The sequence below is a fragment of the Fimicolochytrium jonesii genome (assembly GCF_025526975.1).
Source record: "Fimicolochytrium jonesii strain JEL569 chromosome Unknown EV422scaffold_45, whole genome shotgun sequence".
NCBI lineage: Eukaryota > Fungi > Chytridiomycota > Chytridiomycetes > Spizellomycetales > Powellomycetaceae > Fimicolochytrium > Fimicolochytrium jonesii.
This window is the reverse complement of record NW_026515712.1, coordinates 109,323-129,318: the sequence shown is the minus strand read 5'-3', so window position 1 is coordinate 129,318 and position 19,996 is coordinate 109,323. Positions and strand designations below refer to the sequence as shown.

At 54.0% G+C, this 19,996-nt stretch overlaps 9 protein-coding genes across 9 annotated transcripts; 5 read left to right on the top strand and 4 right to left on the bottom strand.

The window, feature by feature from the left end:
- Positions 1 to 267: 267 nt before the first annotated feature.
- EV422DRAFT_548176 (isoprenoid synthase domain-containing protein) lies at positions 268 to 2,624 on the bottom strand. Its single transcript, XM_053071643.1, has 6 exons — positions 2,153 to 2,624; positions 1,603 to 1,740; positions 1,448 to 1,528; positions 1,162 to 1,373; positions 807 to 1,092; positions 268 to 742 (listed from the first exon to the last, which is right to left on the bottom strand). The coding sequence occupies exons 1-6, from the start codon at positions 2,324 to 2,326 to the stop codon at positions 539 to 541; spliced, it is 1,095 nt and encodes a 364-aa protein (XP_052920803.1). The 5' UTR covers positions 2,327 to 2,624; the 3' UTR covers positions 268 to 538.
- A 105-nt stretch (positions 2,625 to 2,729) lies between these two features.
- EV422DRAFT_572419 (uncharacterized protein) lies at positions 2,730 to 4,693 on the top strand (the record flags this gene model as incomplete). The annotated part of the gene is made up of 7 exons (XM_053073122.1): positions 2,730 to 2,831; positions 2,900 to 2,995; positions 3,075 to 3,232; positions 3,468 to 3,605; positions 3,673 to 3,984; positions 4,066 to 4,231; positions 4,310 to 4,693. 7 exons carry the CDS (start codon positions 2,730 to 2,732, stop codon positions 4,691 to 4,693), a joined length of 1,356 nt encoding a protein of 451 aa, XP_052920802.1.
- A 175-nt stretch (positions 4,694 to 4,868) lies between these two features.
- EV422DRAFT_572418 (uncharacterized protein) lies at positions 4,869 to 6,128 on the bottom strand (the record flags this gene model as incomplete). Its single annotated transcript, XM_053073121.1, has 3 exons — positions 4,869 to 5,378; positions 5,449 to 5,716; positions 5,791 to 6,128. 3 exons carry the CDS (start codon positions 6,126 to 6,128, stop codon positions 4,869 to 4,871), a joined length of 1,116 nt encoding a protein of 371 aa, XP_052920801.1.
- Positions 6,129 to 6,432: 304 nt separating this feature from the next.
- Positions 6,433 to 7,837, top strand: EV422DRAFT_572417 (uncharacterized protein; the record flags this gene model as incomplete). The annotated part of the gene is made up of 5 exons (XM_053073120.1): positions 6,433 to 6,573; positions 6,638 to 6,827; positions 6,912 to 7,510; positions 7,582 to 7,690; positions 7,758 to 7,837. 5 exons carry the CDS (start codon positions 6,433 to 6,435, stop codon positions 7,835 to 7,837), a joined length of 1,119 nt encoding a protein of 372 aa, XP_052920800.1.
- Positions 7,838 to 8,425: 588 nt separating this feature from the next.
- EV422DRAFT_551832 (trimeric LpxA-like protein) lies at positions 8,426 to 9,461 on the bottom strand (the record flags this gene model as incomplete). Its single annotated transcript, XM_053071856.1, has 6 exons — positions 8,426 to 8,532; positions 8,621 to 8,723; positions 8,869 to 8,983; positions 9,071 to 9,210; positions 9,273 to 9,341; positions 9,414 to 9,461. 6 exons carry the CDS (start codon positions 9,459 to 9,461, stop codon positions 8,426 to 8,428), a joined length of 582 nt encoding a protein of 193 aa, XP_052920799.1.
- Positions 9,462 to 9,511: 50 nt separating this feature from the next.
- On the top strand, positions 9,512 to 11,256 carry EV422DRAFT_342096 (translation initiation factor SUI1). Its single transcript, XM_053066471.1, has 6 exons — positions 9,512 to 9,836; positions 9,913 to 9,932; positions 10,025 to 10,115; positions 10,415 to 10,489; positions 10,574 to 10,842; positions 10,959 to 11,256. The coding sequence occupies exons 1-6, from the start codon at positions 9,752 to 9,754 to the stop codon at positions 11,001 to 11,003; spliced, it is 585 nt and encodes a 194-aa protein (XP_052920798.1). The 5' UTR covers positions 9,512 to 9,751; the 3' UTR covers positions 11,004 to 11,256.
- A 629-nt stretch (positions 11,257 to 11,885) lies between these two features.
- EV422DRAFT_592270 (uncharacterized protein) lies at positions 11,886 to 12,813 on the top strand (the record flags this gene model as incomplete). The annotated part of the gene is made up of 1 exon (XM_053073548.1): positions 11,886 to 12,813. A coding segment is annotated over exon 1 (468 nt), but the record flags the coding sequence as incomplete, so codon positions are not given.
- Positions 12,814 to 14,713, top strand: EV422DRAFT_548152 (ATP-utilizing phosphoenolpyruvate carboxykinase). Its single transcript, XM_053071642.1, has one exon. The coding sequence runs from the start codon at positions 12,888 to 12,890 to the stop codon at positions 14,505 to 14,507; it is 1,620 nt and encodes a 539-aa protein (XP_052920796.1). The 5' UTR covers positions 12,814 to 12,887; the 3' UTR covers positions 14,508 to 14,713.
- Positions 14,714 to 17,567: 2,854 nt separating this feature from the next.
- Positions 17,568 to 19,580, bottom strand: EV422DRAFT_342009 (uncharacterized protein). Its single transcript, XM_053066470.1, has 4 exons — positions 19,131 to 19,580; positions 19,012 to 19,056; positions 17,902 to 18,924; positions 17,568 to 17,748 (listed from the first exon to the last, which is right to left on the bottom strand). The coding sequence occupies exons 1-4, from the start codon at positions 19,176 to 19,178 to the stop codon at positions 17,644 to 17,646; spliced, it is 1,221 nt and encodes a 406-aa protein (XP_052920795.1). The 5' UTR covers positions 19,179 to 19,580; the 3' UTR covers positions 17,568 to 17,643.
- Positions 19,581 to 19,996: the final 416 nt, after the last annotated feature.

Genomic DNA, 19,996 nt, shown 5'->3' with positions numbered 1-19,996 from the left:
CTTCTTTGAGTGGATTCGAGCTGATTCGAGGCTGTCGGAGCTTCGACGTCGGCGCGATTCCAATGCTTAATGCTTGTTACGGGAACCTTCAGCACGTTGAAACCGAGGTTCGACAAGTATGTTGATTTGGAACCGACTCCTTGTTGGAAAGTTGTTTCCGCTTCAATGCGTCTGGATGTGGTCGGACGGTATTAGCAGGAGATTCAAAGGAGGGGGAAAGGGGGACTGACTCGTGGCCATGGTCGCGCGTTGCTGGCTGGGGCCCGCCGAAGGTCTTCAGACGTGCCTCCGGGTCGCGCCCCGCGAGCCAGAGGTTGCCTATCAGTATATGCTACCTTGGCACGAGTACGTTCAAAAGCTTTCCGTTGAGTTCGTCTTGACAAGCCTCTCGTCACTTGTGCGGAAAAGGACCATCACCACCAATGAACTTGAAGGGCCTCTCGCAAAGGTCCCCAATTCAGATGTTCTACGTATTTGCCGCAATCTATAGTCCACACTCCCCGCTGGCCTACCCCCATCCCCTCTACACTCTATCAACTCACAACTTCCGCTTATAAATTCTGTTCATGAACGTCACAAACATATCCCTCGGCAACAGACTCTCATCAATCTGCTCAATCAGCTGCGAAATGCGCGTGTAGCTCCGGTCCTCGTACTCGCGGTAGACGGATTCGAGGTCGAGTTGTTTGTAGATCTGCTTGACGATGGACACGGCGGAGGGTGATTTTTGCCCGTAGTTTGCCTACGAAATGTAAATTCAATAAGAGATAACGCCAAGGAAGTTGGGGGACGTGACCAAAACTTACATCCAAAAGCTTCCTCTGCTCCCCACTCGCGCGCTCCAACGCCTGGATAATCAGCCACCCACATTTGTTATCCTCGATATCCGTGCCCACTTTGCCAATCACCTCCGGGCTGCCGTAGCAGTCGAGATAGTCGTCCTGGACCTGGAAGTACTCGCCGAGGGGTAGCAGCACGGCCTTCGCTTGCGCGTAGGCGGTTTCGTCGGTGATGGCGGCCATGCGCATGGCGAGGGCGATGGGGAGGTAGAATGAGTAGTATGCAGTCTTGTACTCAACTATGTAGGCGTGTCTGTTTGTGAGGGTGGGGATGTCAGCGTTAACCGCGCTTCTGAGCAATGAACGGATATTGCGAACTTACTTTTGAGGCGAAAATTTGGACAAGTCGACGTGGTCCTCGGGCGCCGTCAGCAGGTCCATCATTTGCCCGAGCTCCGTCTGATACGTGACCTCGTGGAACATCTCGACGAGCTCGGGGTAGTAAGATTCAGAGCGGAAGTACTTTTTCAGCAGCCTGAAGATGGCGCTTTCGCAGATGAGGGCGTCGTTGATGGCAATCATGCCAATGTCGGGCTGTTTTGATGATGAGGGTGTTGAGTTGGTGGTCTGCGGCTGTCTGGAACGTGGCTTTCATGCGTTCCTCTTACCTGCTTGTACCAGCAAGGTTGGCCTCGTCTTGTGATGGAGGCGTCCATGATGTCGTCGGTGATGAGGAAGAAGGCTTGCAACTGGGATGCGATGGTTAAAGTGAGTATGACCCTCCTCGATTCGTTCCAAACCTCAAGATTCAGCGGCTACTCACCCATTCAACGCCCCAACCCAACACTTGAGCTTTGAAGAGCTCGTCCTTCGTCAATTCGCGTTTCAGTAGGGATTTGAGAGCGGAAGGCACGGTGAGACCGCGGTTGAGTTTGCCGCCCGGGACCGTGTAGTGCAGCATCTGGAATTGCGTATATGTTAAACTTGAGCGAAAGCGAACGACCAACAACGGCAATCGAGAAAGGACTCCTGCTCGCTTCGCTCCCGCCAAGAATGTTTGGCGGTGTGCAAGAAAAAGCGAATGCGTTCTGTCTCTCACAATCGAAAACGACCGTTCGCTGTCGCTCACATTTGCAGCTCGCTTCACTCGCGGCACGACGCCCGCTTCGCTCGGTTTTTGCTCTGGTCGTCGCTACCAAGCCTCGCCTATGGCTCGCCCGCCTGAAGTAATCTTGCGCCTGGCTCCGCTGGGTGAAAGCCCCGTCCACCCGCCGCGGTTCGCAACCCATCCGGATTCTAGATCCAAGGCGCCGTATCCGTCTCACCGTCCTCTCCCCATCTCCCAGATCCTCCCCCTCTGCTCCTCAACTCACCCTCTTGATATGCTCGACACCCTCCTTGGGCACATTATAGTTCTGCAAGTCCCTCACAATCTCCTCGGAGATAACCTCAAAAGTCTGCATGAAGCTATCCTTCTCGCTGAGTTTCCCGGCCTCGGGGGCCTTCGTAACTGGCGCGGGTGCCGGTGCTGCTGTTGTTGACATCATTCTGTAAGTTATTGAGTGGGCGAATGGCGTGCGTTGGAGGAGTGGTGGTGTAGTGCGAAAGAGTCGAGGGAGACTTTGGCGAAGGAAGGCCGGTGGACGGCGGAAGACGAGAGTTTGGAGGGATATGGTTGCGGGATCAAGTAGCTGGAGGGACGGAGACTGGAGGGAGACCCTTGTGGCGGAGACGGACACTTTATGCAGCTGGCCATGCTGTCCTTTTTTTTCTTTGTGCGTTTATGTGGGACGGCGGGTATGCGAGGGACCGCCAGACGCTGCTGGTGGAAAGACGTCAGACCACCCCCACGCGTTGATCTCAGTTGAGCGCAACAATGTGGCATGATTGGCAGGGGGAGGACTCGCTCAGAGCTCTCATACCCCACCACCACCACCAGCAGAAAGAGCAATGCAACACCACCCAGACCCCCTCGCCCACCTCTCAGACATCTACGCCCGCGCAGGAACACTCCAATTCAGCAAAGCGGCAAAGATCGCCGGCCGGCTAGAGGTGAGATATCCTGTCACACCTTTCCCCATCACTGTACAAGTTGACCTAATCTTTTATGAGCGCCACAGGACTACCAATGCCGCAAAGCCCATCAACACCTCCTCTCCCTCGAACAATCCTACGTCGCTCTCGAATTCGCGCGAAAAAGCTTTTTTCGCAAACACGTACGTTTTCCCAAAGTCACGTCTGAATTCCGACGCGTTCCGCCACGGCCGAAAAAGCTTGACGAGTTTGCCACTATAGAACCACCACGGAGCCTACACGACCCTCATCAAAGAGTTTCAAGAGCTTGAGAGACGATATGGAGGGACCGGAGAGGCGAACGGGCCTGTGTCGCTGCTGGCCCTGCATTTTAGGGCGTTAGGGCTGTTTTGTCGGATTAGGGTGCATCTTTTGGATATGTACGTGTTGGATTGAGGAAGAGAGGGGGTATAGAGACGGAGGTGAGGGCTGCGAGGATTAGCGGAGGATAGCAAGGCGCGAGGGTTCAGATTATGATGAGGGATGGGTCGGGAGGCGAGCGGTGGAAGGCGGGCGAACCGACATGATCCATGAGAAGCCAGCGACAAGCAGGGCAACATCAACACGAGCGCTTGAACGCCTTGTTCATCTCACTCTTCCATCCCCACACAACAGCTACCAAACCCTCGCAACAACCTCATCCCACACCGAATCACTCACCCACCACCTCGTTCTCAAATTCCACACTTTCGTCACCCAACAACGGCTTAACTGGAACCTTGACGCACTCGGACGACTGGGGGATGTTCTCTGGTAAAGCTCATAACTATTCCCCCCATCGTGCAGGGAGTGCAGCATTGCTCATGCGTTCCGATGATAGTTACGAATTCAAAACCCTTGAACACCTCCTCAAATCCTCTCTCGCCTGCGACCACCACAACATCAAAGACGCCGCGCTCTTTCTGTACGTCGCTGACGACGTGTTGGTCGAGTGGGCGCATACCATCTCCTCCGGTTCCCAATCCCATTCGGATCCGGATTCGGCCGAAGTGAATACGGAATTGTATACCTTCTTCAGCCGCTGGAGTTACGCCCTGACGGACAAACTGGGCGTGTTCTTCCATCGCGTGTTGATGGTTAAGCGCATTATTGGGGGGATGAGGGAGGAATTGTTGAGGGAGCCTATTCGATTGTACGTCTGCACATCCATCACATCCATTCCCATTCATCACAGGAGCTCACATTCTAAGTGCCCATTGACTATTGCACCTAGATTACTACGCTACCAAGCCCAAACCAAAGCGCAAAACGTCTCCCTAATTTACCTCATCCGCCCCGACGTGCCCTTTGACGCGGATGGGTACGCGTGCCTGCATAACGGGAAGGCCGAGCCGCTCACGGGTCTAAAGTCGTTTCCTGCTGTTTGTAGTGTTCCGTCGGTACGTGTATGTAAATCCTCCATTTTTCGATTTCTCCCCCATTGACGAAGGTGATGCTTCTACTTTCGATGATTGCAGGAAGCATCACCAACTCACTGGCCCAACATCGTCTCCCTCCTCCAACGCTCCCTCCTCCCTCTCATCCCCTCCTCACCTACACCCCCAACCCCACCACAACACCAACCCTCTTACACCTCCCTCCTAACTTCCTACCTCCTCCCCACCTCACAACCCGCACCAGCAACCCCAACATACCCCACAACCCGCTTCTACGACCCCAAAATGGACGTAACGTATGTGCTCGCGCAGGTCGTGGAAAGGTTGGTGATGGCGGTCACGGTGCCGGGGAGGTGGGAGGAGAGAGTGGGAGGAGGGAGTGGAGTGACGGCGCAGTGTGTGGGGAGTTTGAGGAGGATGGTCGAGGGGGCGGACGTTTGGGAGTTTTTGGTTGGGGGCAGGTAGTCAGGGTGTAGGGCGATTTTGAATCGAAGTGGGGGCTGTGTGACGTCGGCAAGGTCCGCCATCAATGGTGCGCACATCTTGGATCTTCAAAGCGTAAGCAGACTTTCGTCGTAGGCCAAAATCGCCCATCAAACTCTCCGATATACTACAAAGCCCACGTGAGACAGACAGATCCCTAGATCGTCTGCAAGTTAAACCCCATCTTCAACGTCCCGACCACCCTCTCCACCACCATCGAGACCACCCGTCCCGCCCGCGTGCGTTTCAGTCTCCTTAGCAGGCTCGCGAGAACGAGGAGGGCGAGGAGGGCCGCGAGGGGTGAGAGGCGGCGGAGGAGGGCGTTGTGGTTGGTGTGAGTGGGCGGTGGTGGTTTGGGTGAAGGGACAATGACTTTCGTGCTTTGTGATTGTGGGGATGGGGCTGGTTTGGTTGATGCCGATGCAGGTGAGGTTCTTGGCGGGGAGTTTGTTGAATGGTTGTGAGGGTGCGCGATGTTGGGTTCTGGTGTTGAGGACAGCTGCGAGGCAGTTGCGGCTTTCGTGACGGCTGCTGAAGGTGATGATGACACGGAGGGAGGCGAACGGTCGGTCGGTTTCACGCCATTGGGTTTGCTCGACTTCTGCTGAGCGGACTTCGCGACGACCTCCTGTTCCATCTGGGCCATATCCAGTTGTTCCAGGTATTCCTGCATGCAAAGAGAACATCAGTCATCGCATCCATACTCCCCCCACCGCTACAATTCACAAACCACTAACCAGCCTCTCCGCCTCATCCAACACCTCATTCATCTCCAAAAACGCGCGCGCCCCAACCCAATCGCCCATCTGCGGCAAGATCCGCAAACAGTACCACTCCACCACTTTCTGATAGCCCGTGCGTGGGTGCGGTAATCTTTCCTCGGTTGAAGTTGACTGGTTTTGGTGACTGGAGGTGGCGATGGCGTTGTAGGTTGCGTCGCTCATGGTCGCGAGCCAGGTTTCAATGAGGGTGCGGGATAGGGCGGGGTTGTTGAGGAGTTGAACCCTGGTTTGTGGAAGAGAGTTGCCTGGGGTTAGACTAGGAAATGAGAGCATGGGCAAGCGGCGACTCGGACTTACCCAGCACAAACAACCTGCCCCGACACATCCCTTCCCATCCTCGCACACCTCCCAATCACATACTCCCACTCGCCACCCAAGTCCCTGCCCTGTTCATCCTTTACACGCCCTGCAATCTTCAAAAAGAGCATACACAGCGCCTCCCACGCGACCCAGTCCACCCGTTCATTTCTCGGCAGTCCCGCGTCCAGCTGCTGTTTGGCGAGAGTGTAGGCTTCCGGGAAGCGTTGTTGGGTGTAGAGCTTGGTGACTTTTCGGATGGTTGTGTGGAGGGATGTTGTTGTAATGTGGGAGACCCCGTTCACGGCGGGATTGGGATGAGGCGAGTCGGATGTCATGGCGTTGTGAGAAGGTCTCGATGGTCGTTGCGACCGTTCCCGGGGATGGCAGGTCTTCTGCAACAGTGACTTATGCGCTTTATGGGCTTTGATGGCCTGAAACCCTTTCTCAGTGGTTGGTTGAAATGACCTTTTGAGGTTGAAGTCTGTTGAAGTTGAATTCTGATCAAGCGGGGGAGAACGCGCTCCTCGTCCAACTGTGAGGCGTCCACCTCAAGGCAGACCTCAAGGGAACCTCGGGCAGACAATCGAGGAGCACGCCAACCACGCTGAAAACGTAGCACTTGGCAAGTTATACGCCGGGATGCCAACGGAAGTGCAGCAAAGGGTGATCGGAGCACAGCCTGGAAAGAGGAAGGTTGTCGTGGCGACAAACGTGGCGGAAACCTCCCTCACAGTTGGGGGCGTCGACCATATGGTTGACTGCGGTGCCGCCAAGATCATGGTATTCGATCCGTGCTCTCGCCTGCATGAACTTAGCACCAAGTTCTGCAGCAGGGCGGATGCAGAACAATGCGCGGGAAGAACTGGTCGCACTGGTCCCGGTGCCTACTGGGCATGCTTCAGCATGGCAGACTTCTCTGGCCCCTTCCTTGACATATCTTGAGCGGAGGTCAAACGAGTGCGACTCGAATCGGCTGTCCTTTGCGTCAGAGGATTCGGATACCGCGGGGTTGCGTGGGATGCTGCTTGGCCCTGGTTCGAGCAACCTGGTGAGTTGTATAGCATTCTTACAGATCTGGGTCCTTCCAGGGAATTGTCCTTATACCTGTCACTGCACAGTGCCGGAATCATGGAAACTCGGGAACGATGTTTTGACATGCATCGGTGTCCTGAAGGAGACAGGGGAACTCACTCGTGTCAGTGCTGTGGTGGCAAGACTCCCCATTGACCCTCAACTGGCGACTGCTCTTTGGCACGCTTGTGATAAGGGCGTGGGACGACATATGTGCGATCTGGTGGCAATATTGGAACAGCGCGCCTCGGTCCTGCAATGGCCGAATGATCCGCTCGAGCGTGGTGCAGCCCTGCAAGTATGGGGCTCAGGCCCTCAAGGCCGGAATTTCATCGACGACACGAGCGATCACTTCGCACTCCTTAACGTGTTGGCCTCGTATAGGAAAGTCCATGTCCCACTTCGACAGACGTGGTGCCGATCGGGGTTCATCAACATGCCATCATTAAAACTCGCAGAGCACTTGAGTGGTCGGTTGTTGATAGCCTGTAAGGAGGCCGGCCTCACCACCGATGTTCGCACATCAATCACGACGCCGAACAAGCGCAAGCTCATTCTCCAGGCACTTGCGAGAGGCTTTGAGACGCAACTAGCGGTCAAACCGGACACTGACACCTTCTTCACCACTGTCCACTTGAAGACTACGGTGAGATCTTAATGATTCAGCGTCATATCTGCACACTTACCGACCACCATTTCTGCCCTCCCTCCCAACAGGACGTCGTCATTGACAACAATAGCTTCATCCCACAGGAACCGCAGGGAGTTGTCTTGTACCACTCAGGCATGATGAGGGGCGAAACCAAGAAGAGGGTGATCTCCACATGTACTGTTCTGCCGGAACCGCCATCCGGACGGACGATGTCAGATTACCTGCCACACCTGCCACACAGGGATCAATTGGGGCAAGTCCTTCTTATTTACGTCAGCTTTCAGCAACGCGTGGGGAACGCGCTCTCCAGAGTCCGTTTGAGGCTCTTCGAGCACTCCTGTTGTGCATTGCTGATCTGAAAACGTTTGCAACAATGATCTGGGCCACTCTAGGGGAGTTTACCCACTAGGTACACAGCTACTTGCTATATTAGGGAAGCCTTCGCCTACAAAAGACCGCCTGGAAGCATCCGCACATGACCGCTTGTCTCCGGAAAGCTTCTCAGCTTCTGTTTGGCTCGCCAGTTAGATTTGCCGTTTGGGGACGTTGGCTGATGAGTAAGATTCACACCTGCCTTTGTAAGCTCGCGCTGTCCATCTAGGAACTTTGTGGGGAGACGCTCAGGCAGTGAGTGTCATCCAGCGTTGCGGAATGCAAGGTGAGTGAGGTGTCACTGTCACCTTGGAATGTTTGCCAGACCCATTCTGTGGTAAAGGCATCAGGCGAGGGTCTATTGAAGATGTAACATTGCCCCTCTGTACATATCAGAGACGCAAGAAATGGATTGCGCCGTTATCTTTCCTCCCAAGCTGCTGGGAATCAGAATTCTTTGCCAGAAGTTTTGGCGGCCTGTCGCCACACATCCATGGCTACTAGACAGTTGCTTCCTCGGTCCATGGGACCATCACCTCACCGACTCGTCACATGCTGCGGCAAGAACCGCTCATAGTAAAACTCCTTCGTGCTGCTCTCCAACAACTCCTGCGTCGACTCAGGCAGCTCATCCACCAGCTGTGCTACAACCAGTCCGGCGATGTGTGGGGAAAGATGAGTGGGGAAATCAACACGGCATTTGTCCCATGCCAATGCACCCTTCATTCGTACCTGGATTGCCAGCATATACCGAAAACGACGGTATGACTGTATTTGGGGCGACAACCGATCCATCCAAGATCCTAGAGCAGTCCTTTATGATCGCAAACCGGCCCTGCCGAATGGAACGAAGAAATGATGTTGATATGAGATTGAACCGCGGACAGCCGAGGTTGACGGGAGAGGCGCCTGTCCGTTGTAAACACCATATCCTTGAAAATAACACTCAATGAGAAGAGTGTGATCCGCTGAATACGTACAATAACGCAGTTTTTGCCAATTTCAACATAGGACCCCACTTGCGCCGCCTCTATGACCGAGTCTTCTCCGATGGTCACATGGTCAGCTATCTTCATCGGGTAGTAATTCAGTACCCTTCGAAGTAGAGGCAAAGAGGTTAGTCCGCGGCTCGCCGGTCGAAGGGAAGACTCTTACTTCGGCACTCCCTCAGCACGCACGCACCCTTTGTATGTCTTATATGGGGGCCTTATGACACATCGCTGACTGAGCAAGCAGTATCTCCCGATCGCAACCACCACAGTATGTCCCGGCCCCGTTCGCCGCAGGTCGCCTCGGATAATGCATTCTTTCTGAATGACCGTCTGTACATTCGCGCGCTCAGTGAACATCAAGCCCCAAAACATTCGCCGCTCCTGCTCCATACCTTTCCTCCCAGCACAATATTCTGGCTTCCGCAGATCACAGACTTGCGGCTGACTTTGTTCCCAGTGTCCTGAGTGTTGTGCGCGTGTCAGGCGGGGCGGATCGGGCGAGAGGCTTAAGGAATCAGAGGCAGCGGGCGTACCGTCTCGATGTATTCTGCCTTGTCATAGTAGATTGGAGGGTCCTCCATGGAGCTTGTGTGTGTGCTTAGCGTTCTGCGGATCGGGTTAAGGTCTGCACTTGGAAGGGAATGTTATGGCTTCCGCAATTTCGTTCGCAGGCACGAAAGTTGACGAAACGCGTTGAGCAGAAGAGTCGTCCTGGAAGAGCGAACTCCCCATTCATTTTCTGAACCCCAGCGACCAGACTCCACGGGAGTGCAGTAAATTGTTCGAGACCGTCGCCACCAGTCCCAACCGGTCCTCAGCAGAACCACCGACGTCACCCACCAAATAACGAATAAATACAGTAGCAGCAAACATGTCTGACGCTGAAGACGCCGCAGGCCAGGAGGCTCAGAACTGGCCCACTACCCGAGTGCTGACGGATATAGTCTACTGCGGAGGTACGGGGCAATGACTCACTAGTTCTTCGGTTGTTCGATCCCAGTCCTCACACCAGTTTCCCACATCCCTTTTTAGTATGCAGCATGCCAACAGAGGTACCGTAACTGACCGCCTCCGTATCTATAAAGGTTGCAGATATGTGTACTGATCTCTTTACCGCGACATCATTCGTATTGCTTTCTTGCAGTATTGCGAATTCAGCGGTCTGACGGGAAAGTGCCAAATATGGTTGAAGAGGAACAACCCGGCGCTGTTTGCGAAAACATACCCTGACGTTGGTGAGGATCCTGGAGTTTAGGCGATGGGTGGGGCTGCGGAGGCTGTGCGGGATGATGAGATCCGTGTTTGACGGCGAGCCCGGGATATGGAAGAGGGGGACCAGAGTTAGGGATAACAAAGGGAGAAAGGCGGCAGAATGAGCCATGATTGGGGCGGGATGGCAGAGGAGGGAGGGGAGGCGACGACTCAGGGAGGTCTAAACAAGATGCAGGTCAACGCCTGAGCGGGAAGGATCCGATTCAGTTCTCGCGGATTCCTCATCAGATTGGAAACTGATATCATGGTTCGCTTTTAACAGAGATATCCGACAAACTAGAGGAAACAACACTGGAAGACGGCGAAGAAGCAGGCCTGTCGCGAGAGCAGCGGAAAGGTCAGTATGCATCCCCTTCCTACCCAACCGCATCCCCATCCATCACTTCAATCGACCCCTTTCTCACATTGCCCCCTTTCACAGCGGAAGCCAAAGCCGCCGCAGAAGCCAAAAAGAAAGCTTCCGCCCGCGTCATCGTCAAACGCGTCGAACGCACAAAGCGGAAATGCGTGATCGAAGTCTCTGGTCTCGAGCTGTTCAACGTCGACCTCAAGAAAGCCGCAAAGTTGTTTGCGACAAAGTTTGCGTGCGGGGCGAGCGTGACCAAGAACCCGCAGGGCGGCGATGATATTATTGTGCAGGGGGATGTGCAGGATGATATATATGAGCTGATTTTGAAGACTTGGGAGCAGGTGAGCGGCGGTTGGGGGGGTGTTTTTGTCGCGATTCGAGGGCGGCCCCAGATTTGCAGAGTGCTGTGTGGAGATGAGCAGCCTGGTTTTGACTCGACGTTTTCGCATTGCAATAGGTCCCTGACGAGCAAATCGACCTCACGGAGGGAAAGAAGAAATGAGCGCCGTTTCGAGCACGTTTGGGAAGCATTACACATCCGCGAGTTCCCTCCCTCCCTCAGCGATCAGCGATACTGTAGAAACGCAGGCTCATGTTGAATAGCATTGTACAGACAGATCGTAGAACATAAGATATCAATAGCACGGCGTACGCATTATGTAGTGGACCATACTGTATGTGGTCTGAAATGCACCTACATCAAACACACACAAGGGCCCTTTTCTTACTCGGGGCGGCACATAGGGATATCATGCACTCTATATTTTGTCACTTAGGCCCTTGCCTTCTATCAAATCCAGGTCAGGACTCCCGCATTCGCTTCGCTAACCAGTGGGTCATCTACATGTACAGTATATGCTACTGCTGCCGATCGCGTCTTCCACGGCGTTGACAGGATGCACCACAGGTATTGGACACACAGGCCCTTGGAGTTTTAAGACCAGTCCGAGCGCATCAGGTCGCCTTGAATTTTAGACAGGGAATATGGGCAGTTGGGTTGCCCGCCGATGGTACCGGAGTGCCCAATGCGTTCCATGACTCCAGTGAGTGTAGGCAAGGGTGGATCTCTCCCACAGATCGATTCCGCCTTACCGAAGCCTCCCGAAGCGAAGGAATCAAGACCCAGGATGACATGGTCGACTCTCCTTCATTACGCGACTGCATCCCAATCCACATCCGCCGCGACCATTATGTTCCCTTCCAACACTCATAATACTGTAAGCGTGGCACAGCTTTCCTTTCCGTCATTGACCGACCAGGCGCAGCCAATCCCCGCGGGTTCCCTCCCATGTCCCTCTTCTCGGCCGTTCGACGGGTGACGCCCGGTGACGCCGGGTCCTTCCTCAAAGTGATGACTTTTTCACGAGATGTCGATGAACGCTCTCGTGTCAAAATTTCTTTTCGATGACTCTCAAACGCGTCGCGCGTGATAACGTGACTCTCCCACATCTGTTGCATGCGGCCTGTCCCGGCCGTCACGGCGTCATCCTGTGCTATTCGGAACAAGTAGGAGCTTAATTGCTCCTAAGACGCGGAGAGAACCGGGGCGATTTTGGCCAACCTGAGAAGCGGAGGGAACCGGGGGATTTTGGTCCTAAGAACGTCGTAAAAACGAAAAGTGCTCATGATGAACGGGAACTTGTTCTCGTGGGAAAAAACATAAAAGGAGAGCGGGGCTTGCGTCCCCTCCTGCTTCTTTGACTTTGTAAACTGTGCGCTTCTGCCTTCCTTGACCCTTCTGTCCCGTATTCAACCGTCCTGCCATCGAAGTCGACCGACACAGTCGCGGACACATCGCTACTACCTTCGCGTCAAGTCCCTCTCATACAAACATTCACAAGGTATGTTCACCCACAACCAACCAACCCACTGGGCATCTCCTTCCCTCTTCCTTGACGTTGGGCTCGTTGAGCACTCGAAAGAGTGCGGTGCGTCGGGTTCGACATCGCGTGGGAAAAACACGTTTGTGGGGGAAGTGGGCAGCAAATGCGCCCTCGTGACTCATTTCCTCGTGGGGAAAAGAAAAAGACGCGTCTGGTCGCTGGATTATGGCTGTGCCCGAATGCCTTCCAAAGAGAGGGGAGAGGGGGAACAGCAAAGAAGGAATCCACAAGGAAGGAGGATGGGAGGAGGCGGCGCACATATGAGTTGGATGGTGGTTATCGGATTGTGTTTTGGCACGAGCGTCCGATTGTTTGGCTGTTTGACGCGACGGTATCCGAAAGGGGCGCATTTCTTGAATTATTTTTGGGAGCGCGCTTCATATGATAGCCGGCGGGAGGCATATAAACGCCGGTGCACTTCATCCTACCCTTTCTCTTCGCGAGTCTGCACCTTTCCACATTCGAAAAGCTAACAATATCCCACCAGTCTACATAACAGCATCATGACTCAATCGATCGACGACATCCACGAGCAGCTCCACACCGTTGCTCGTGTCGACTACAACAAACCTATCATCCGGAATGCGTCCATCGCCGTCCTGTACGAGCTTGCCCTGAAGAACGAGGCTGGAACAGGTCTTACCGCTGCCGGCGCTCTCGTCACCGACTCTGGCGCCAAGAAGGGTCGTTCACCCAAGGACAAGCGTATCGTTGAGGAGCCCGACTCCAAGGACAATGTGTGGTGGGGACCCGTCAACACTGCCATGTCGGAAAACTCCTTCATGGTCAACCGTGAGCGTGCCATCGACTACCTCAACACCCGGGATCGTCTCTACGTGTTTGACGGTTACGCCGGCTGGGACCCAAAATACAGGATCAAGGTCCGTGTCGTCTGCGCCCGTGCCTACCACGCCCTCTTCATGAGGAACATGTTGATTCGCCCGACCGATGAAGAGCTCGCGAACTTTGGAGAGCCAGATTTCACCATCTTCAACGGTGGCGAGTTCCCCGCTAACCGATACACCACCGGCATGACCTCCACCACAAGTATCTGTTTGAACTTCAAGCGCGCTGAGATGGTCATCCTCGGAACACAATACGCCGGAGAGATGAAGAAGGGTGTCTTCACCGTCATGCACTACTACATGCCAAAAGCCGGTGTCCTGTCTCTCCATTCCTCCGCCAACGAAGGCCCCGATGGTGACGTCTCCCTCTTCTTCGGTCTGTCGGGAACCGGAAAGACCACCTTGTCCGCTGACCCCACCCGTAGCCTCATCGGTGACGACGAACACTGCTGGTCCGACGACGGTGTCTTCAACATTGAGGGAGGATGCTATGCCAAGACGATCGACCTTTCCGCCGAGAAGGAGCCAGAAATCTTCAACGCCATCCGATTCGGTTCCGTTTTGGAGAACGTTGTCTTTGACGAGAACACCCGTGTTGTCGACTACACTGACAAGTCCAAGACCGAGAACACCCGCTGCGCATACCCCATCGAATACATCCCCAACGCCAAGATCCCTTGCGTCGGTGGACACCCCAAGAACATCATCCTCCTCACCGCCGACGCCTTCGGAATCCTGCCACCCGTCTCCAAGCTCACCACCGAGCAGGCCATGTACCACTTCATCTCTGGATACACCGCCAAGATCGCCGGAACAGAAGAAGGCGTCACCGAGCCCGGAGCCACCTTCTCGACATGTTTCGGAGCTCCATTCCTCGTGTGGCACCCAAGGAAGTACTCCGAGATGCTCGCGGAGAAGCTGCGCAAGCACAACACCAACGTGTGGCTCGTCAACACCGGCTGGACCGGAGGAAAGTACGGGGTCGGCTCCCGCATTGCCCTCAAGTACTCCCGCGCCATCATCGACGCCATCCATTCTGGCGAGCTCAGCAAGTCCATCGCCTCCAACAGCGTCACCTTCCCCGTATTTGGCCTCACTATCCCCGGCCCCGGTGGCATCAAGGGAGTGCCCGACTCGGTCATTAACCCCCCCGAGTCGTGGGCGGACAAGGCCGCGTTCAAGAAGAGCCTCGAGCACCTTGCCTCTCTTTTCATCAAGAACTTTGACACCTTCGGTGAGGCGGTCGCTGACTTGAAGAAGGCCGGTCCCGTTTTGTAAAATGGACCCACGCTGCACTTAGTCATACACCCCTTAGCTTCTTTCTTGGAGTGATTCATCCCTTCTTCATTATCCTTTCCCTCTGTAGAAGGACTCTCTTTTCCGGAAGAGTATACCTCCCCCGAACCACTGTTATATGGAGCCTTGATTCTCTATTTTAATCTAAAGCCGGAAATTTTGAATGAAAAAAAAACATTAAAAAATAACCCGTGTGCGTTCATGATGCGTTGATTGCTGGGTGATATTGCTGTACCCGCGCTGACGTTTGCTCAGACATAAACCCGATAGTTCACAATTCACAGTTCCTGCTTGAGAGCATGTGCACTCAGCGTCATGGGGCCGTCCTGCGCGGGATGGGACGGGATTTGCTGGTCCCGCGTCCCGTCCCGCTCACAGCACACCCATACGCGCGTCTTACTGCCCATAGGGTTTGGGTTAGGGTTAGGGCGGCTTGCTGCTTCCACCATGTCGATATGCTGTCGAAATGCTGTCAAGGGAGTCCCGCGGGATATCCCACTGCGGGACGACCCCCTACTCAGCGTCGGTGCAGGCGGAGCGGCGACCCATGCTCCTGTCGACGGCCTTTAGGAATACCAATCAATTGTGTAGGTCGCCAGGAATCTAAACCGACCGTCCCCAGTTCGCGAACTCGCAAGGATACCTCTTTACGACGCGTTAATGCTACGACGCATCAACGCGTTACGTCCGCACCACCGACACATACTCCGCCAGCCTTCACCAGCCTTTACCACAAGGCAAGGCACACATCCTCGCCGGTATTCACCCCCTGCAAACCCGTTCAGAGCGTCGTGAGGTACAGAAATACTTTCATTACGGGCAGGTGGATACCAAAGCATTGTAATGTATGCTACAAGGCCTTGTGGAACTGAGAAACTATAGAGGACTGAGAAACTTTCTACAAGTTACCTATAAGGCCTTGAGAAACTATAGAGGTATTGCTGCTACTCTGAGCGAGAGAACGAATGGAGAGATACTGTAAAATGATAACAAACGACCACATGTAACTATTGCAAGGCACCGCCAAAGGGGATGTTTGTACGCCTTCTGTGCTACGCAGATGTTGCAGAACTCAAAAACTGAAAAGGCATATGCGCTCGGGGAACTTGATCTCGAGCATGACGCCTACAACGACAGAATAACGGCCCCCATAATAGCCATCCCGACCGTCGCCGCAACCACCATCTCACCCAGCTGCCTGCCGCAATGCCTCTTCGCGTTTCGGTAATCCCTGCTCTCCTCGAATCCAGCGTTGGCGGCGGTTCGCTTTCCACTTTGTTCGGCGAGAAGCGCCTCGGTTTTGCGCTTCTCTTCGGCTAGCAATTTTTCGGTCTTGAGCTTTTCGGCTTCCAAGAGCGCTTCGAGTGCTTTTTTCTCCTCCTCGAGGGCGGCGAGGGCGGCCGATTCCTTTGCGGTTTGGTCGGCGAGAAGCGCCGCGGTTTTGTGCTTGTTCTCGGCCAACATCGCCTCCCTTTTTTGATCTACTTTGGCGGCGTAAGCGGCAAAAGCATCGCTCCCCTGTTCGCTGTCCCACCTTTCATCCCCAATCCGCTCCATCAACTCCACACCCTCGCCAAACAGGTCAATATGCCGTGTGTACCGGGCCCGCAATTCGTCAGTCTTTCGCTTCTCCTCGGCCAGCAGCGCCTCCGCCTTACTCTTCTCTGCCGCCACGAGCGCCTCAGTCTTCCGCTTCTCATGAGCTAACATGGTCATGTAAGATTCCAGTTCTTTCTTCTCAACCACGGCGAGCGCAGCCTTCTCCTTGTGCATTTGTTCAGCCCGCAAAACCTCCGTCTTTCGCTTTTCATCAGCCAACATCTTCTTGTAGGTTTCTACCTCCGATCTCAATTGTTTCTCACGATCGCGAAGCGTTCGTCGGCGGGTGCTAGTGGTGTCCGAGCTGTTGATTTCTGTTGTGGTGCTATCGGTTGTAGTGGTGCTGTAGTCGTCTAGTTCAGGCGTTTTCTCTGATTCATCGATGAAATCGCCGAAATCGCTCACGCTGGGGGGTTGCGGCGACAGAGATATTTTGGGTCCTGGAAGGCCTGTGATGTCGAAGAAAGGTCCTTTGCAATACTTTAGGTGCCTTTCCATCGGCCATTCCTCAGACATCTCTGAAGTAGATCGCGAAGAAGGGGACCTTGCGCTCACTTCAGTTTCAGTCGTAGTCCCTTGTGGCGAGGTAGATCGCGAAGACCAGAGCGAAGCAAATGTGCTTTCTTGGCTGTCAGATTCACCAGTCGTGCTGGACGGGGGTGCCCCTGGCGGGAAGTCAAAATAGGAGCGGTTGTGATAGATTCTTGTGTGTCCGGGTTTCAAAGGTGCTTCTTCAGGCACTTTCACACCAGATCGCGAAGGGGACGACCTTGCGCTTTCTTCACTTTCTGTCATAGACTCGCACCTTTCCAGTTCTTCAGCATCACTCGTGTCGGTTGGTTGGGGTGAAGGAGTTCGCAAACGAGATGATGACGTTGTTCGTTGCTTGACGTTGGCGGCAGCGTTAGTATTAGTGCTTTCGTTGATGATTGGACCGGGAACAGTGCGAGCGGGCGGCGAAGATGACCTCTGCGATTCACCACCGTTTGTTCCTACGGCATCACCAGTCTCGTTACTGCCTTGATCGAGTGTGCGGGTGGCCGAGGTTGAGATTGGTTCCCTCTCTCCAGCGTCGCCGGCCGCCGCGTTTTGAGCTGCTTCGCTTTGATGCTCCGCACGTTGTTCTGCCTGACGACTAAGCATCATGTGCACCTCCGACCTGCGTGCTTCTTCCGTCGTCCAGTTTGTAGCTCTGACTCTGGCCGTATCACCGTCGTCAAGCGGTTTCCCAGCCGTGCCTGGCTCCTTGGAGGCGTTATCGGTAGCAACAATGGCGGGACAAGCCGGCGGTGCAAGTGTTTGGGGTTGCTGAGCTTGGACTGCGGTATTGGCAAGATCTTGGGTTCCCAAGGTCAGCTGCTCAGATGATGCGGTGCTTGAGCTGAGTGACGACGTGCCGCAAACTGATGTTGACAAGCCTTTCTGTAGCCGATCAGCTGCAAGTTTGATTTGTTCTGATTGACCGGATGCAAAGCCGTCCGGAACATCTGACCAACGCGGCCAACGCGGGAGTTGTTGTTCAGGTCTTTTGCCCTTCTTCGCGACTTCCGAAGGTCTCGAGCAAGTTTTCGTCTTGCCATTTGGCGGCATCCTGGGAATACCGCGGTATCCTGGGCGACCTTCCCTGGGAATAGGGGAAGGAGGAAATATGTGAGCGCTGTGTAGCGAGGTCGTCGATTCCCGTACTCATGTCTCCCAATTCCTTCTTATCCTTTTCCAGAATCCACGGCAGACCATTTCATGAAGGATGAACTCATTAAAACCACCGTGATCATACCTTTTCATCGACTTTATGGGCCAGATTTTTGTCAACCTCACAAACGAACTGGTTATCGTCATCTTCGTCCTGGTCCACATCTCCCCTCTCAGGGGTCGTGCTTAAGGTCGTTGAGGATGTACCGCTGAGTGGCTTCGGCAACCTTTCTTGTATCAGTTTGGCTGCAAGCTTGGCTTGCTCCAATTGAACAGATGCGAACTTGCCAAGATCCGGAACCCTTGACCAATGTGGGGGCCTCATCAATGCGGCAAAGGAAGTTTCCTCCAACACTACTTTTTCATTCTCAAAGTTGATATTCGTCTTGGTCGTGTCCCATTCGACGAGAACTTCAGCATAGTCTGCTTTGATAGCTTGCAGGCTTTGACCGAGTTCATCATCATAATCACTTAGCTTCAACTTTTGAGTAAGTTGCGCGCGATTGCAGATGGCGTTCCAGTAGCACAGTCGGATGCTCTTCTGAAGACCTCGGTGGACATCTTTCAGGTCGAGTAAGGCGGCGTAGGAGCGCAAATAAAAGCAGATCTGCAAAAGTTCCGCAAAAGCCCGCTGTGCTTGGAGGCGTAGAGGTTCATTGCTCTCTGGGCTATGGTCCGAGGCGTACCGCGGAGGGCGTCCGAAAATTGCCAATAATATGCCGACGCAGTCCTGAACAGTAGCGGGATCCTTGGCAGTGAGGTACTGTCCTATGGTGTCTTTTGACTCTTCTAGTACGCCGAAGAATTGCCTATTTTTGCTCTCGTCCGTCAGGTCAATATGAACACGCTTGAACCATTTAGGCGACATCGACGCGAAGCTTTCCACTGCCTTGATGAAGAGTTTAAGAAGCTTGCAAATTTCTTCATCATTTGTTCCAGCTGCAGCGGTGCGGGAATTCTGGCGGCATTCATAGGTGTGGGCCATCAAGTTGCGTATCTTGTCACCGAATCGCAGAAGAGCGTCAATAAGCTCCGTGTCGAGCCTTAGGTCGTCCCAGCCTTCGACAAGGTATCCGAAAGCCTCTGGATGAGAGCAGCGTGGCGTTGGCTGGGGAAGCCAGCGCTGAAGTCAGTATGTGGATGGAAGGCATATCATAGCTGTCAGTGGAGTAAAACCCCTTCAAGAAATATTCACCTCTCGGTCTCCGGGTTCTTTAGCGTACAGGAAGCACACAGACCCCTACAGAAACGAAGTGTTCCGGCTTTAGACGTACTCAAGAACTCCCAGGCTATGAGCAAACAGAGGACACATACCTCGTCGGACGAGTCTTGGTCTGACATGGCGTCCACATGCGCGCTCATTGTTTCGGATGGGTGCGGCGTTTGACGTCTGTGGTAGCGGGGACGTGTGCGACTCTTTGAAGTGGCAAGACTGGCAGTGGCGATAAGGTTATGTAGAACCGTTTGAGTTCCCTACGGAAGGAGCAACATCGTGCGTGGAGGATGAACTTGTGGTTTCACTTGAAATCCTCCGAGAACCCAATGAATGCGGGGGGGGACGCCTTCCCTCTGAGGAGATTGCGTGCAAGTAACAGTTCAGGGACAGGCAATTGACATCTGTGGTGCTGTCAGTTTGTGGGAGCGTCACGCGTCATATCATTTCCAAGATAAACTGCAACCGACGACTGATGTGAACTTCTGGATATCTGCTCCGAGAAGCACTCCTACTTCTATATGCCTTCAGGAATACGGCCTATGCTAGAACCTAATCGATCGATGGCATTGGGGGCGGGGGTTGGGGGCATTGCTGCAATGGAGTCGTTCCGAGGTTCAGAAAACCGCAAATCATATTCCTACAACGCCCAGTAATCCCCTCCACCATTAGCGACTATCTGCGCGAAATGGTGTTAGTAGTCGGCTCATGCCATTGTGAGGCGAGCCGGGATTTTGTAAAAATAGGAGAATCTTCACCAAGCTTTTTTCTGGAACTCTACCATATCCATCGTTGACCTTCCACATGGAGTCCTCTATATGTCGATAGTGATCCACGTATGCGTGATGTGTGGAGGCGGCTTTCGCCGCGCAGGTCAGATAATCATATACTTCATTGGCGGCTTCTCTGGTTGATATCCCGATTCGTGAACCCGGAGCGCAACTGTTCTTCCGAAGGTTCGGTTTTT

Excerpts from the sequence above, each read along its gene's own strand:
- EV422DRAFT_548176 (XM_053071643.1), bottom strand. The coding sequence starts at position 2,326 with ATGATGTCAACAACAGCAGCACCGGCACCCGCGCCAGTTACGAAGGCC. Across the intron at positions 1,374-1,447 it reads AACCTTGCTGGTACAAGCAG|CCCGACATTGGCATGATTGC; the intron begins GTAAGAGGAACG and ends TCATCAAAACAG. Across the intron at positions 1,093-1,161 it reads TCCAAATTTTCGCCTCAAAA|ACACGCCTACATAGTTGAGT; the intron begins GTAAGTTCGCAA and ends CCTCACAAACAG.
- EV422DRAFT_342096 (XM_053066471.1), top strand. The coding sequence starts at position 9,752 with ATGTCTGACGCTGAAGACGCCGCAGGCCAGGAGGCTCAGAACTGGCCC. Across the intron at positions 9,933-10,024 it reads TATGCAGCATGCCAACAGAG|TATTGCGAATTCAGCGGTCT; the intron begins GTACCGTAACTG and ends GCTTTCTTGCAG. Across the intron at positions 10,490-10,573 it reads GTCGCGAGAGCAGCGGAAAG|CGGAAGCCAAAGCCGCCGCA; the intron begins GTCAGTATGCAT and ends CCCCTTTCACAG.
- EV422DRAFT_548152 (XM_053071642.1), top strand. The coding sequence starts at position 12,888 with ATGACTCAATCGATCGACGACATCCACGAGCAGCTCCACACCGTTGCT.
- EV422DRAFT_342009 (XM_053066470.1), bottom strand. The coding sequence starts at position 19,178 with ATGAGCGCGCATGTGGACGCCATGTCAGACCAAGACTCGTCCGACGAG. Across the intron at positions 19,057-19,130 it reads ACCAAGACTCGTCCGACGAG|GGGTCTGTGTGCTTCCTGTA; the intron begins GTATGTGTCCTC and ends TCGTTTCTGTAG. Across the intron at positions 18,925-19,011 it reads AAGAACCCGGAGACCGAGAG|CCAACGCCACGCTGCTCTCA; the intron begins GTGAATATTTCT and ends TGGCTTCCCCAG.